Raw genomic sequence first — 12,953 nt, 5'->3', positions numbered from 1 at the left:
TTAAGACAGCGTGTCGGTTTCAAGTCTAACGGTTTTTCTCTGACAGTTGGTCTCTGGCAGTTGGCAGTCACACACTAGAACTCTCTCTCTCAGGGCTGGAGAAGGTAACATCTTTGCCTCTCTCTCTGTCTGAGGGAAAGACCTGAAGGAGCTTAGTGTTTTCTTTTTCCAGCTTTGGAAACACTATTGACTATCTCTTACGGATTTTATATATTGATTTAACTCTGAGAAGACCAAAGAAAATCCTGGTCTTTGGATTGGACTCTGAGTCTGCTAAGGCTCAGAGTCCTAACTTGATTCTCTTTGAGATCAACCAGCTAGCCTTTGTTATTTTTATAACTTAGAGGAGAAGTTAAGAATTATAAGGATAATAGTGGTAGTTTTATTTAGAATAGTAAAAATTTGGGTTAGTCAGATCAGGAAGGATTAGTGTAAACTGTGGACACAAGAGAAACAGTTCCTGGTGGAGTTAGAATCCCTTAAAGTTAGAAATCCTTTTTATCCTAATATATTTCAATAAATATTTTATTTTTTATAACAAGAATCTCTTTAGCATCCTTGCACCTGGCCCTGAAGAGAAGTTCACATATGAGCTTTACTTCACTTTATCACTGAAGATACTTTTGATTACATCTATCAAAAGTATCTGAACAGTTTTGAACCTTTATTTGCATAGTTTTTATCATTTAATTGTATAGCTTGCTTTTTATTTTTACACTGTTTGACCCTTGGCAAGTCAATTAACCTCCATCACCTAGCTCTTAGTGCTCTTCTGCCTTAGAACCAATGCTTATATTGATTCTAAGACAGAAAGTAAGGGTTTAAAGAAGAAGGAGAAGAAGAAGAAGAAGCATTTACTAAGCACATACTATCTATTTTAGAGATAGACTGACAAAAAAAGGAACTATTCCTGCTTTCAGAGAGTTTATACTCTACCAAGGGAGATCACATGTAGACACATAAGTATATGTAAAATGTATACAAACAATTAACATTTCTGTGCAAGTCACCTTCCTGATTACCAGAGACAGCTAGATGAAATAAAACACACACAGTACCTATTCTCTTGAGGGTCACTTCTCTCCCTTTCCTCACAACCAGAGATCAATACAAGGAAGATAAATGCACAGTGGATAGAGTATCAGGCCTAGAGTCAGGAAGACCTGGTTCAAATCCATCCTCAGATACTTAGCCACTAAGTTACCCTAGATGGGTCACTAAAAAAAAATCTCTATTTGCTTCAGTTTCCTCATCTGTAAAATGGAGATAATCACAGTACCCAAGTCCCAGAACTGTTATGAAGATCAAATGAGATAATATTTGCAAATATGTGCAAAACACAGATCTTGACTAATATATTAGTTACTATTAACACATTCATATTCCATCTCTGTCTCCTAGTCAGAACTATATAAATGTTAGCTATTGTTAATACATGCATACATTAATATACTTGATGCTTCTTTTCCTCATAACCTAAATGCTAGAAAGGTCATCAATAATAATAGCTAACAGGGGCAACTGGGTGGCTCAATGGATTGAGAGCCAGGTCTAGAAACAGGAGGTCCTGGGTTCAAATGTGACCTCAGACACTTCCTAGCTGCATGACCCTGGACAAGTCACTTAACCCCCATTGCCTAGCCATTACTGCTCTTCTGACTTAGAACCAATACCCTGTATTGATTCTAAGATGGAAGGTAAATGTTTATAATAATAATAATAGCTAACATTTTAAGTGCTGATTTAAGATTTGCAAAGTTCTTTACATTCATTATCTCATTACTTTTACAACAACCCTGGGTGGTAAGTACTATAATTATCCCCATTTCACAGATAAGGAAACTGAGTCTGAGAGAGGTTAAGTGCAAGGATCACACTGCTAATAAGTGAGGGAGGTAGGATTTGAACTCATCTTCTTGACCTCAAGTACAGTTCACCATCCATTAGGCCACCTGGCTGCCTCACTAGGGTTCATGTAAGATCTTTAGACCTTCATCTGATTCTGCATTTCCTGACTTTCCCTCCACATTAGAAGAAGGAAACAAAGGCTCTTGTAGGAGTGAAGTCTCTGAGCTCTTCCACACAGAGGGGAAAAGGTGGCCTTTGAGTGAATGCCAAAGGACAGAGAGGTGTTACTCCTAGGATAAGCCAGAAGTTTCCTGGATATTTCTTATAGGTCTGAAGAGTTTAAAGACTTCCTGAGGAAATCCCTGGAAAGAGATCCTGAGAGCAGATGGTCTGCCTGTCAGCTCCTGCAGGTAAGCAGCCTATCTCCAAGGTGTGATGTACACTTCAGTATTTCTACCCTGCCCCCTTCCATCTTCTTCTCCGACAGCCACCAGGCCAGAGGGTCAGCATTTTGCCCAAATGACCTCAAACTTCAAAAGGATATCTGAGACCCAATTAATAAGTCACTTGTTATTCAGCCCTTTTTCGGTCGTGTCCAACTCTTTGTGACCGCATTTGGGATTTTCTTGAAACAGATACTGGAATGGAATGCCATTTCCTTCCCCAGCTCACTTGACAGATGAGGAAATTGGGTTAAACAGAATTAAGTGACTTGCCCAGGGTCACACAAATAGTAAGTGCCTGTGGCCTGATTTGAACTCCTGGAAGAATCTTCCTGACTCTGACTCAGTGCTCATCTAACCCCAGTAGCATCATCAAACACTGAATTTGTACCACGGACCCACTTCCACCCAAACCTCTGAAATTAAACTCCACACTTACTTAAGATCGGTCACTTAGTTGGCCCCGATGGGAGAGGAGGGAAAATGCAAAAGGTATTGGAAAGAAGGAAGAATCAAACAGTCACAACCAGGGCCACAGCTCTTGACAGTCTCCTCCTTTTTCTCCCTTCACAATCATAAATTCTATCCAAGAAACCTCTGTGTAGGACCCACAAATGAGAGAAGAATCTTTCTAGTCCCCTAGAAATCATTGAATTTCGTAGTCAGCACAGGGATCTTTTTACTCCATCCCTCTTTGCCAAAGAGGAAGCCAGTCCGAAAGTTTTCCCCTCTCTTGCTTCTTTCCAGCATCCTTTTGTGTCAGAGGTGGAAGGCAGTGGACCCCTGCGAGAGCTGATTGCAGAAGCCAAGGCAGAAGTCCTGGAGGAGTTTGAGGAAGAAGAGATAGCAGCCTCCTTTTTGGTAAGCCACAACTGGATGGCATCTATGTCCCTTTTAGCTGAATTGCTTCTTCTTCTGGATTGATTTCCCTGGGAATTACAAGGTCAAGGACACTTTAATTTGTCCAGGGAACCCAGAGTTCTCTAGAAACCTTCCCCTTGGAAACTGCCCAGTTAGAGACTCAAGCTTCTAAAACATGAATAATAAAGAGATAGCCAAGTGGCAATGAACCTTGAAAAAGGTACCTTCTTAAACTAAGTCCTCCCAGAATTGTTAGCATCAAACAAATGGCACATATTGAGACACCCAGGAACACAAAAATGCCAGTAGGCTTTACCTAAGAAAGTCAGTGTGATTTTGGGCTACATTTTCCTTAAAAGGTAGTAATTTGGGGGGCAGCTGGGTGGCTGAGTGAATTGGGAGCCAGCCTAGGGAATGGAGGTCCCAGGTTCAAATCTGGCCTCAGACACTATCTAGCTGTGTGACCCTGAGCAAGTCACTTAACCCCCATTGCCTAGCCCTTCCCACTCTGCTGCCTTAGAACCAATACACAGTATTTATTCTAAAATGGAAGGTAAAGGTTCATTGTTTTTTGGTTTTTTTAAAAAATAGTAATATAGTCCCATTGTACCTTATCCTAGTCAGAGCAATATATTCAGATTCAATATGGAGTATTATATTCAGTTCTGAATTCAAGACATTCCTCTCGGAGGGCACATATCTTGGTTATGTATCCCTGTGCAAGTCCCCTAATTTCTCAATACTTCAAACAAATTTTTAAGACTAAATGTTGCTAGGCAGGTGCCAATCTGCATTGGTAGAATAAATTCCCTCCTCCAGAGTTGTCTATGCCAATTGTGTTAATTCAAGTATAAACAAGAGCAACTAAACCATACATAATGCTCCCTGCCAACTGTATATTGACTTTTTTTGCATATTGACTTTTAAAACTGTATATTAATGTTACCTATGTTTTATTGTATTTTTATTTATTTTGTTAAATGTTTCCCAATTACATTTTAATTTGGATCAGACTGCACTTGGGAGTGGTGTGCCACATCTGTTCTATTCCAATGAAATCAGAGATCCAGTTAAAAAAAATACTCTATTCACATTATATGGTCATTGTGAGGAAATCTCTCTGTAAATGTATCATAAACGCATGAGTTGGTATTTATTAGCCATACTCCCTGTGCCTTCCAGATGTTGTCAGAGGCTAGCACCCTGGGCTTGGGAGCCATTGGGTGAGGAGTAAATGGAACTGACTTCTCTTCCCCAAGGATTATAGCCCTGAAAGCTGTAAGGGTCCATAAAGGTCAAACTCCTTATTTTATAATTAAGGCAAATGAATCTCAAAGAAGGGGAATAACTCATCCAAAGTCACACAACTACTAGGCAGGAATGCTTAGATTCCAACTCAGGTCCTTCCATTCTAAATCTCATGCTATTTCCACTCTTTGGTGAATACAGGTCTAGCTGATTCTAAGCCCAGAGATCTAGCATTGTGTCACCAGCTGCCTCCAGATAAAACAAAAGGGATTTTGGTCCAAGTCACACAAATGAGTGATAATGCTGAGGTCTGACTTGGGCGTGGTGGGTAAAAGATAAAATGACTGTGGAAACAAAGGTTCAATCTTTCAAGCATATCAATTTATTAAGCAATACATAAATCAAATACAGATCGGGCCCAAAACCCCTCAGCTTAGGGCTGGACCCCAAATACAGGGGAGACAGATTTTTAATATACATTAAAAATAATCAAACAAGGCCAATTAATGAAAATGAAATAACAGTAGGTAATGTCTGATTTCTTATTGAAGGAAAGATTGGGGAATTTCCAAGTTGGGAGTGGGTGAGCAAACAGATATAATTCCACGAATTCAGAAAAAAGAAGTGTCCTACTCCTCCCAAGTGTCTCTATATAATCAAAGGAACATGGAAACAATAACTGATAGATCAGTATGGAGCCAGTTTTCAGATGACATGGATTGCATGAGATGTACAATTATGAGAAAACTCTTTGCATCAATCTTAGGATCTGACTGTTTCTGCTTAACATAACCCAAGTCCTCGGTTAAGGGGCTCTAAATAGCAGGTACATATTGTCCAGTTTCCCAGGGCTAGGTTCAAACAATGCAGTAAGGTTACCTTTCAATTCCTATACTTGAATAAAGTTTTCTCACAGGACAGAATTTGGACTAGACTCATAATTTAATGGAAACTAAGCTAGCTCTAAAATCGAGTCACAAAATGGAGTCAATATAGTTCACTCAATTCCCACAATTAATGACTTGCTGTCCTAATCCTCTCGATTCCTTCAATTTTTCTCAATTTTCCTCTTAAGTCTTCCAACTCTTAATGCAGAACTCATTCCAAGTCACCACAGTCTAAGCTCTGCTACTCCCTCGCCATAAAATCAATTACTTTATTAAGTACAATTACTTCATTAAGGCTCAGTTTTGGGATCTGTAAAATGAAGGCATTAGACTAATTTCCAAGATCCCTTCCAGTAAAAAGTCTATAAACATGAATTTTCCAAAATATACTAATTACATATTAAAGTTAGAATGAATTTTAAAAAAATACTTCTTAGACACTTTCTTTGTGCCAAGATATCATCTAGTCCAACCCAGACTATACAGATTAGGAAAAACTGAGGCTTGGAGAATTAAACTAATTCGTCTAAATTCACAGTTTATCAGTGGAGGAACCACCTAGTCTAGTGTGACTAGAATCCAGACATCCAGACTGCTACACCAGTATTGTTTTATGGTGTTCTATAGTAGCTAAGTGACACCGTAGGTAGTGCCAAGCCTGGAGTCAAAAAGGACTCATCTTCCTGAGTTCAAATCAGGCATTAGACACTTATTAATTGGATAACCCTAGGCAAGTCACTTAACCCTGTTTGACTCAGTTTCCTCATCTGTAAAATGAACTGGAGAAGAAAATAGCAAAACCACTCCGTATTTTTGCCAAGTAAATCCCAAATGGGATCATGAGAAAAACTGAAAAATGACTGAATTGCATGGACATATCATCCAGTTCCAGATTCCTAGCAGAGGAAAAGGTTTTACACTGACTGGTAGAGCTGATATAACCTGATTGAATGACAAAGTTCTATTACCATATTGCTAAGGCTATGCTAGAATCACTGAGGCTAACAGTGAGTGAACAAGGTGTTTACCTAATGGTAAATCCAGTTTCTTTAGGGGACTTATCCTCTCCTAGAGGCCATTCTGGGGCACTTGAATAATTCCAAAGAGCAGTATGATGGGTGAACACACACACACACACACACACACACACACATACACAGAGTAAATATTACCCCCCTCCTCCTCCCTTTTAGTTTCTTGGTTTGCTGAGGCCAGGAAAATATCACTTAATGATTATCTTCCTTTAGACTCTTCTAAACTGACTGGTCAGTCCTAAGATGACCAACAGCCCAAGTTCTGTTCCAGGTTTTACTCAAAGCCTTTCCAAATTGCTAGGGCCTACCAGAGGTGGACTTCAAGAACTCACAGCATTTTGGAGGGAGCAAACCAGCAAAAACATCTACCTCTATGCCATATTGAAGTATTAGACCAGGCTAGAAAGGACTTTAGAGACCATAGAATTTTAGGTGAAGCTCTCCATGGAAGAGACTTCAAAAACCATCTAGTTCAACTCTTTCATTTTACAGATGAAAAAACTGAGGCCAGAGAGAAGTCAAGAGCTTTACCCAAGGTCTCAGAACTAATAAATAATAGAGCTGGAATTCAAACTGAGGCAACTCTACCTCCCAAACCAGAACCACTATACCTGACCTTCCTCCTAACTTTAGCTCAAGTGGGCAGCTCCTAGTGAGTCAAGGTCAAAGACCATAAGCATCTTTTATACTTTATTTAAACTTTTAATAAACATAGGTGTAACCATGACAGAGTGAAGCTCCTGCTTCTTCCTGGTGAGTCTGTATATGTGACTGATTGTTCTTTCTCTCTGTCTCCCCTCTTTTTCTCTCCCCTCTTCTTTCTACCTTCTTCTCTCTCTCTCTCTCTCTCTCTCTCTCTCTCTCTCTCTCTCTCTCTCTCTCTCTTTCTCTCTCTCTTTCTCTCTCTCATTTTCTCTCTTTCTTACTCTCACCCTTCTACCTTTACTACAAATTATTTGTCTCTTTCTGCCTAAAATATCTTAGCATATTTTCTAAGGACCAGAATTAAATATGGAAGAATAAGAGGGTTACTCTATAAATTTCAACCTGTCTACTTCTGTTAGTAGATGAAACTTACCTCTCATTACTAAGTCTAAAGGTTTTGTAATCCTGTGTAGAATTCTGCCATGGGATTTCAAATATTATTTTTAAAAAATCTTTATCTTCTGTCCTAGCATCAATTATGAGACAGAAGAGCATCAAGGGCTAGGAAAATGGGATTAAGTAATCTGCCCAGGGTCACACAGCTAGGAAGTGTCTGAGGCCAGATTTGAACCCAAGTACTCCCAACTCCAGGTCTGGCTTTCTATCCATTGATGTTTCTAATATTATAAAGAAAGACAGCTTGCTATCCTGGATAGAGAAAAAAGCCTTAGAGTTAGAAAGCATCCTGCATCCAAGTCCTACTGGTACATAGTAATTGTGAGACCCTGAGAAATTCACTTAACTTCTCAGTGCCCGCAGGCAATTCTATAAGATGACAAATTACAGAGCAGGCACAGATTTGCATTAATATCAAGAGTCTCTTCATCAGGAGTGTGTATCCACGGTGTGACTTTGGACAAGAAATAGCAAGGAAGGAGGCAACTGGATGGCTCAGTGGATTGAAAGCCACGTCTAGAGATGGGTTCAAATCTGACCTCAGACAAGTCCCAGCTGTGTGACCCTGGGCAAGTCACTTAACCCCATTGTCTAGCCCTTATTGCTCTTCTGCCTTAGAGCCAATACACAGTGTTGATTCTAAGATGGAAGGTAGGGATTTAAAAAAAAAAAAAAAAGAATGGTAAGGAATAGTTAATAAACAATAATCAATCAAACAATAATCAATAAACACTTATTAAGTGCCTATTATATGCCAGGAACTATGCTAAGTACTGGAGATTCAAATAAGAACAAGAAAGAGTCTCTGCCCGAGAAGTTTATGTCAAACGGAGAAAGACAATTCACAAAAAGAAACTGAAAGCGAGTGAGTGACAAGGGTGAAAGCAGGATATGATGTTCATGGAGTTGAAGCCAAGCAGAGCAGCTGGTGGGAAATGAAGAGTTGGAAATTCTACTCTATAAAGGGAATTTTTTTCTTTTTAAAAAATTTATTTATTTATTTATAATATTTTTCTGTGGTTACATGATTCATGATCTTTCCCACCCCTTTTCCCTCCTGCCTCCCAGAGCTGACAAGCAATTCCACTGGGTTATACATATATCATTGTTCAAAATCTATTTCCATATTATTCATATTGGCAATTGAGTGCTTCCTTTATTTTTTAGATGCTTAATAAATGTTTATTGTACATTACATACAATATGTGCATCATTTTCAAAATTTTATTTATTTTTTAAAAATATTTTTCCATGTTTACATGATACATACATTTTCTTTCCCTCCCCTTTTTCCTTCCCCCTCCCAGAGCCGACAAGCAATTCCCTTGGGTTATACAAATATTGTCACTTGATACCTATTTCCATATTATTCATTTTTGCTATAGAGAGATTTTTTAAGGCCTAAACCCCAAATCACATCCCCATATATTCATGTGACAAGTGATATCATATGTTTTGCTTTTGCATTTCTACTCCCATAGTTCTTCCTCTCAATGTGGATAGCATTCTTTACCATAAGTCCCTTAGGAGTGTCTATAAAAGGGATTTTTTTGCTCTGCTTTCCAGCCCTCAGATTAGAGGAGACAACTGGAGTTGCCCAGGAATAGTAGAAAAAACCAATATTAGGAAGAGTAGAAAGAAGATACTTCAAATCAGGTGACCTGGGTTAAACTCTCAGCTAAGCTGCTTATTATGTCTCTGTGAGTAAGGCACCTTAGCTCTCTGAGATTCAGTTTTCTCGTCTCTAAAACAGAGATAATAATAGCTGCACTCTCTGTATCACAGAAATACATTCTCATATCACAGATACAAGGAGAATGTTCCCTTAGTCAGTCAACAAACATTTATTAAGTGCTTGCTCCAAGCACAAGCTAAGCTCTGGGGTTGCAAAGAAAGGGGAAAAAAGAACTCTGAAAGTGCTATGGAAATGTAAGCTGTTATTAATAAAAGACAATAAGCGCTCCCCCCCTTCTTCTCTCTTTGCCTCTCAGCCAAGTCAACAACATAAGCAGTCCCTGTCCAGTGGCGGCAGTCCTCCTGTAGAGGCAGAGAAGCATTCAAAAGACAGGAAGTTGTCCTTGGAGAAGCTGGACAGAAGCAATACCACCAACAAAGATGTCCAGCTCCTTCCTACAACTCTGGCAGTCAAAGAGAATGCCTTTAAACCTCAGGTCACCGAGGAGAATCAAGGAACCCTCCAGGAAAACCTCCAGGGAGATTCTCCAAACAAGCCAGTTGATGGTGGGGGTACCAATTCCCTTGCTCAGTCTCCTGATCCAGAGGGACCCGGGCTCAGCAGGCAGAGTTCCGTTGGTCCAAACCAAAGGTTGCTTCGGCCAAGAGCGGGCCGGACTACCAGTTTGAAGAAGCAGATGAGACGCAAGTCTGCACCCGTGCTGGTCATGCCCCTTGACTCTCAAGGTTCCATGAAGCTTTCCTCCAAGGGCCCTTCAGATATCTTGAAATTAATGAGACAAAGGTCATTCTTTGGTGGGTTGAAGTCCCACGATATTCTTGATCCACCAGCCCAGGAGATTCATGAACCATTGGCCACTCAAGGTGGAAAAGACCTTTTGGAAGAACAACCCTCTTCCAGCACTAAGCCTCAGGCCAGGCTAGACTCTCAGAGCAGTGACCTTCTTCCCATTTCCAAGGCACTCTCCCCTGAACAAGACACGCTGATGGACTGTACAACAGAGACTAATTCCCCAAATAAGCCACAGGAATCACAGCTTTTCCCATGCTTCTCCATAATCCTCCCTGAAGGACAGGAGGGACACCTGGCAAAAGAAGAAATAACTCCTACTGACAGTATGGCTTCACAGATAGAGAGTCAGGAAAATTTTGGCCCAGGCATTCCAGAGCAAATTTCTCCCCTTACTGTTATCTGCCCCTCAACAGGAGACCAACAGCAAGTTAATCTGGGACTGGAAGCCCCAACACCAACCAATTCTACAGCAGTTCTGGAGAATTCAGAGGAGAAGCATGATCCCAGAGGAAGCCTGGAGAAGATTTCCTCATCTGAGAGGCTGCCCCTTGGGCCAGAGATGTGGAGTGATCCCCTGTCTGATAAAGAAAGGAAAGTCGGCTCTCCTTGCAAACAATGGAATGGGGATGCACAGCTGGAGGGGCCCAAAGCTCAGCACCTGGCCAGAACATTTATGTCCAGTCTTCTCACTAAAGATAAAAAGTCAGGAGATGAGTGTGCAATGGGGGCTTCCAATCCCTGCCAGATCAGGACCAGATTCCTGAGCATCCAGGACCCAAGGGCCCACATTCAAACTAAGCTGCCTAAAGATGCTGAAGAGCTAATGTCAGAGAATTCAGGACACTATCTATGCTGCCCTCAAGAGTCCTCCAGCTTAGGAGATGAACTGGGTTGTGGTACCCAGAATCCAACGGTACCACTCAATGCAACACACTCCCCATACCAAAAGGAACACTGCCCTCCAAAGCCAGAGACAAGGGGTAAAGATTTGCTGCTGAGAGAAACACAAGAGTTAAAAACTGAAGATGCCAAGAAGAACACGTCCCCAGACTCAACAGGGAAATCAAAGAGACTCAGAGGACAGGGGGCTCATTCCTTGGAAGAGGAAAATCAAGGAGTGACCACACCGTTTGAAAAGAAAGAAGCACAGACAGATATCTCCAAAGGCAAGAAAGAGAACCAGGAAATGGTAGGTGATGTCTTTGTGGCCCCTGTAGAGACCTTTCTAAATGTCATGGAAGATGCCCAACCCACACCCTCTGAAGGACCAATTAGAGTCCCAGAGAATTACCAGGACCCTGCCCTAAAGCTGGCTGAGACAACAGAAGCCCTGGAGAAGCCAACAGGGACAGAAATCCTTGAGTCCATGAAGGATAAGAAAAAAGTTAATTTCTCAGAAGGGAGCCTGGAACCCAGAACCAATGGGAGATCATGGAAAGAAGGCAGAGTCCAGAAGACTGAGGCAAACCCTTTGGAGGGAAAGGACCCAAGAGACAACAAGAACCACGTGGCTGGTGATGATATTCCCAATGCCCGGCCTCCACCTGCTCCAAGTGACACTAGCCAGGTAAGGCTGTTTATGGAGAAGGAGATGTTGGCAAGGGCTAGAGGGTTTCCCAGGGCTGAATGGAATCAAAACCATTTTTGCAGATGATAAATCAACAAGGTAGACTTCACTTTCTTCCCTGTATAGTTCAGGCTTTGTCTCGATTAAGATGTTTGCAAGAGTTTTCTACCTGGAAAGCTGAAATCAGTAAAGAGTTATTATCCTGCAATGAACCTGGTTGGAGGGGTTCTAGGAGAGGGGCCAGAACAAAGGAGGGAGGCTGCCCCCTGGTGGGAAAGGACAGAACTTCATCCCCTTCATCCCCCCAGGATGATGATGGAGCTCCCAGGGTGCTGAACCTTTCTGTTTTTTGGCTTCAGGGCCCCCTTTCCTTCAGGAAAACTGTAAAGAAAACACGCAAGTTTGTGGTGGATGGGAAGGAGGTCAGTGTAACGACTTCCAGGCCTGTGCAGGATGCTGACCACAAAGGAGAGAGTGTCCGTTCAGCCCGGTGAGAGAAAAGATTCACCCTCGCTCCTCCTCATTCCCAGAGAGGAACCAACTGCTCTTTGGCCAACCAGAAAGGACACTCAAGAGGCACTTCCCACAGGAAGCAGGGTGTTTGCTTGGGCTAGAGAACAGGAATGATAGATTCCTAAATTATTGATTATGTACATAGCAGGAGGGGATCAAGGACAGAGAGTGAGAAACCCAGAAAAGTCCGAGAAAGCTTGCCAGTCCCCTGCCATCTGTTGGACCCAGTCCATCTCCTTCCTGGCAGAAGGATAGACTAGATGACGCCACGAGGTCCTTTCTCACCTTAAGCCTCAGGAAATGTGAGCAGGAAATACCTGCTGTCTCAGCTGTCATGGAATCCTCCAGGGTTTCCTCCTTTATGCACTTTGGTACTGAGGTGAGAAAGAGTTTCCCACAATGGTCCACGATGGACAGACACATGGTTGCTTTTAGCCTCAGTTATTAGAAACAGATGTAAACAGTTCATCGGGATATGCCAAACTACATACAAAAACACATACAGCATTAGTTAAGCATTGCCTCAGTGGGCAGCAGTGACTCCCTCATTAACAGGAGGGACTAGAAAGAACTTTAGCAGGTGAATACAGGAGTTCCATCAGCCTTATATGGATGCATTCTGATGGGAAGGGACCATTCTCAGCACTTAGCACAATGCCTAGCACATAGTTAAGTGGAGGGGGGACATAAAAATAAAAGTCACATTTTGTTAAAAGCCTGAAAGGGAGGGAGACAATTCAGATCATATAACTTTGGAAAACTTATGTGGAAATTTATTAAAATAAAATTTTTTAAAAGCCTGAGACTGTGACTTGCCTTAAATTACAAAGTTAATAGGTGGCAAAAATGAAATTCAATCTGAGTCCTTAGACCTCAATTCCAAAACTCCTATCGCTCTAGCACAATAGCTCTCTTGTGTTGGGCAGCCAACCTTCCCAGGAACTATTTTCTGCTCTATCCCTG

General features: G+C 41.4%; 1 protein-coding gene across 1 annotated transcript in view; it reads left to right on the top strand.

The window, feature by feature from the left end:
- LOC123233403 (serine/threonine-protein kinase 10-like) overlaps nt 1-12,953 on the top strand; it is a 52,263-nt gene that overhangs the window by 23,337 nt on the left and 15,973 nt on the right. Inside the window, exons 7-10 of the mRNA XM_044659517.1 lie at nt 2,177-2,258; nt 3,039-3,152; nt 9,414-11,477; nt 11,837-11,967. Of these exons, the coding sequence (XP_044515452.1) occupies nt 2,177-2,258; nt 3,039-3,152; nt 9,414-11,477; nt 11,837-11,967 (2,391 nt within the window). The remainder of the gene's footprint in view (nt 1-2,176; nt 2,259-3,038; nt 3,153-9,413; nt 11,478-11,836; nt 11,968-12,953) is intronic.

This window comes from Gracilinanus agilis, chromosome 2, assembly GCF_016433145.1.
Source record: "Gracilinanus agilis isolate LMUSP501 chromosome 2, AgileGrace, whole genome shotgun sequence".
NCBI classification, from domain to species: domain Eukaryota; kingdom Metazoa; phylum Chordata; class Mammalia; order Didelphimorphia; family Didelphidae; genus Gracilinanus; species Gracilinanus agilis.
The sequence above is the reverse complement of the archived record's forward strand: the minus strand, read 5'-3'. Positions and strand labels throughout refer to the sequence as shown.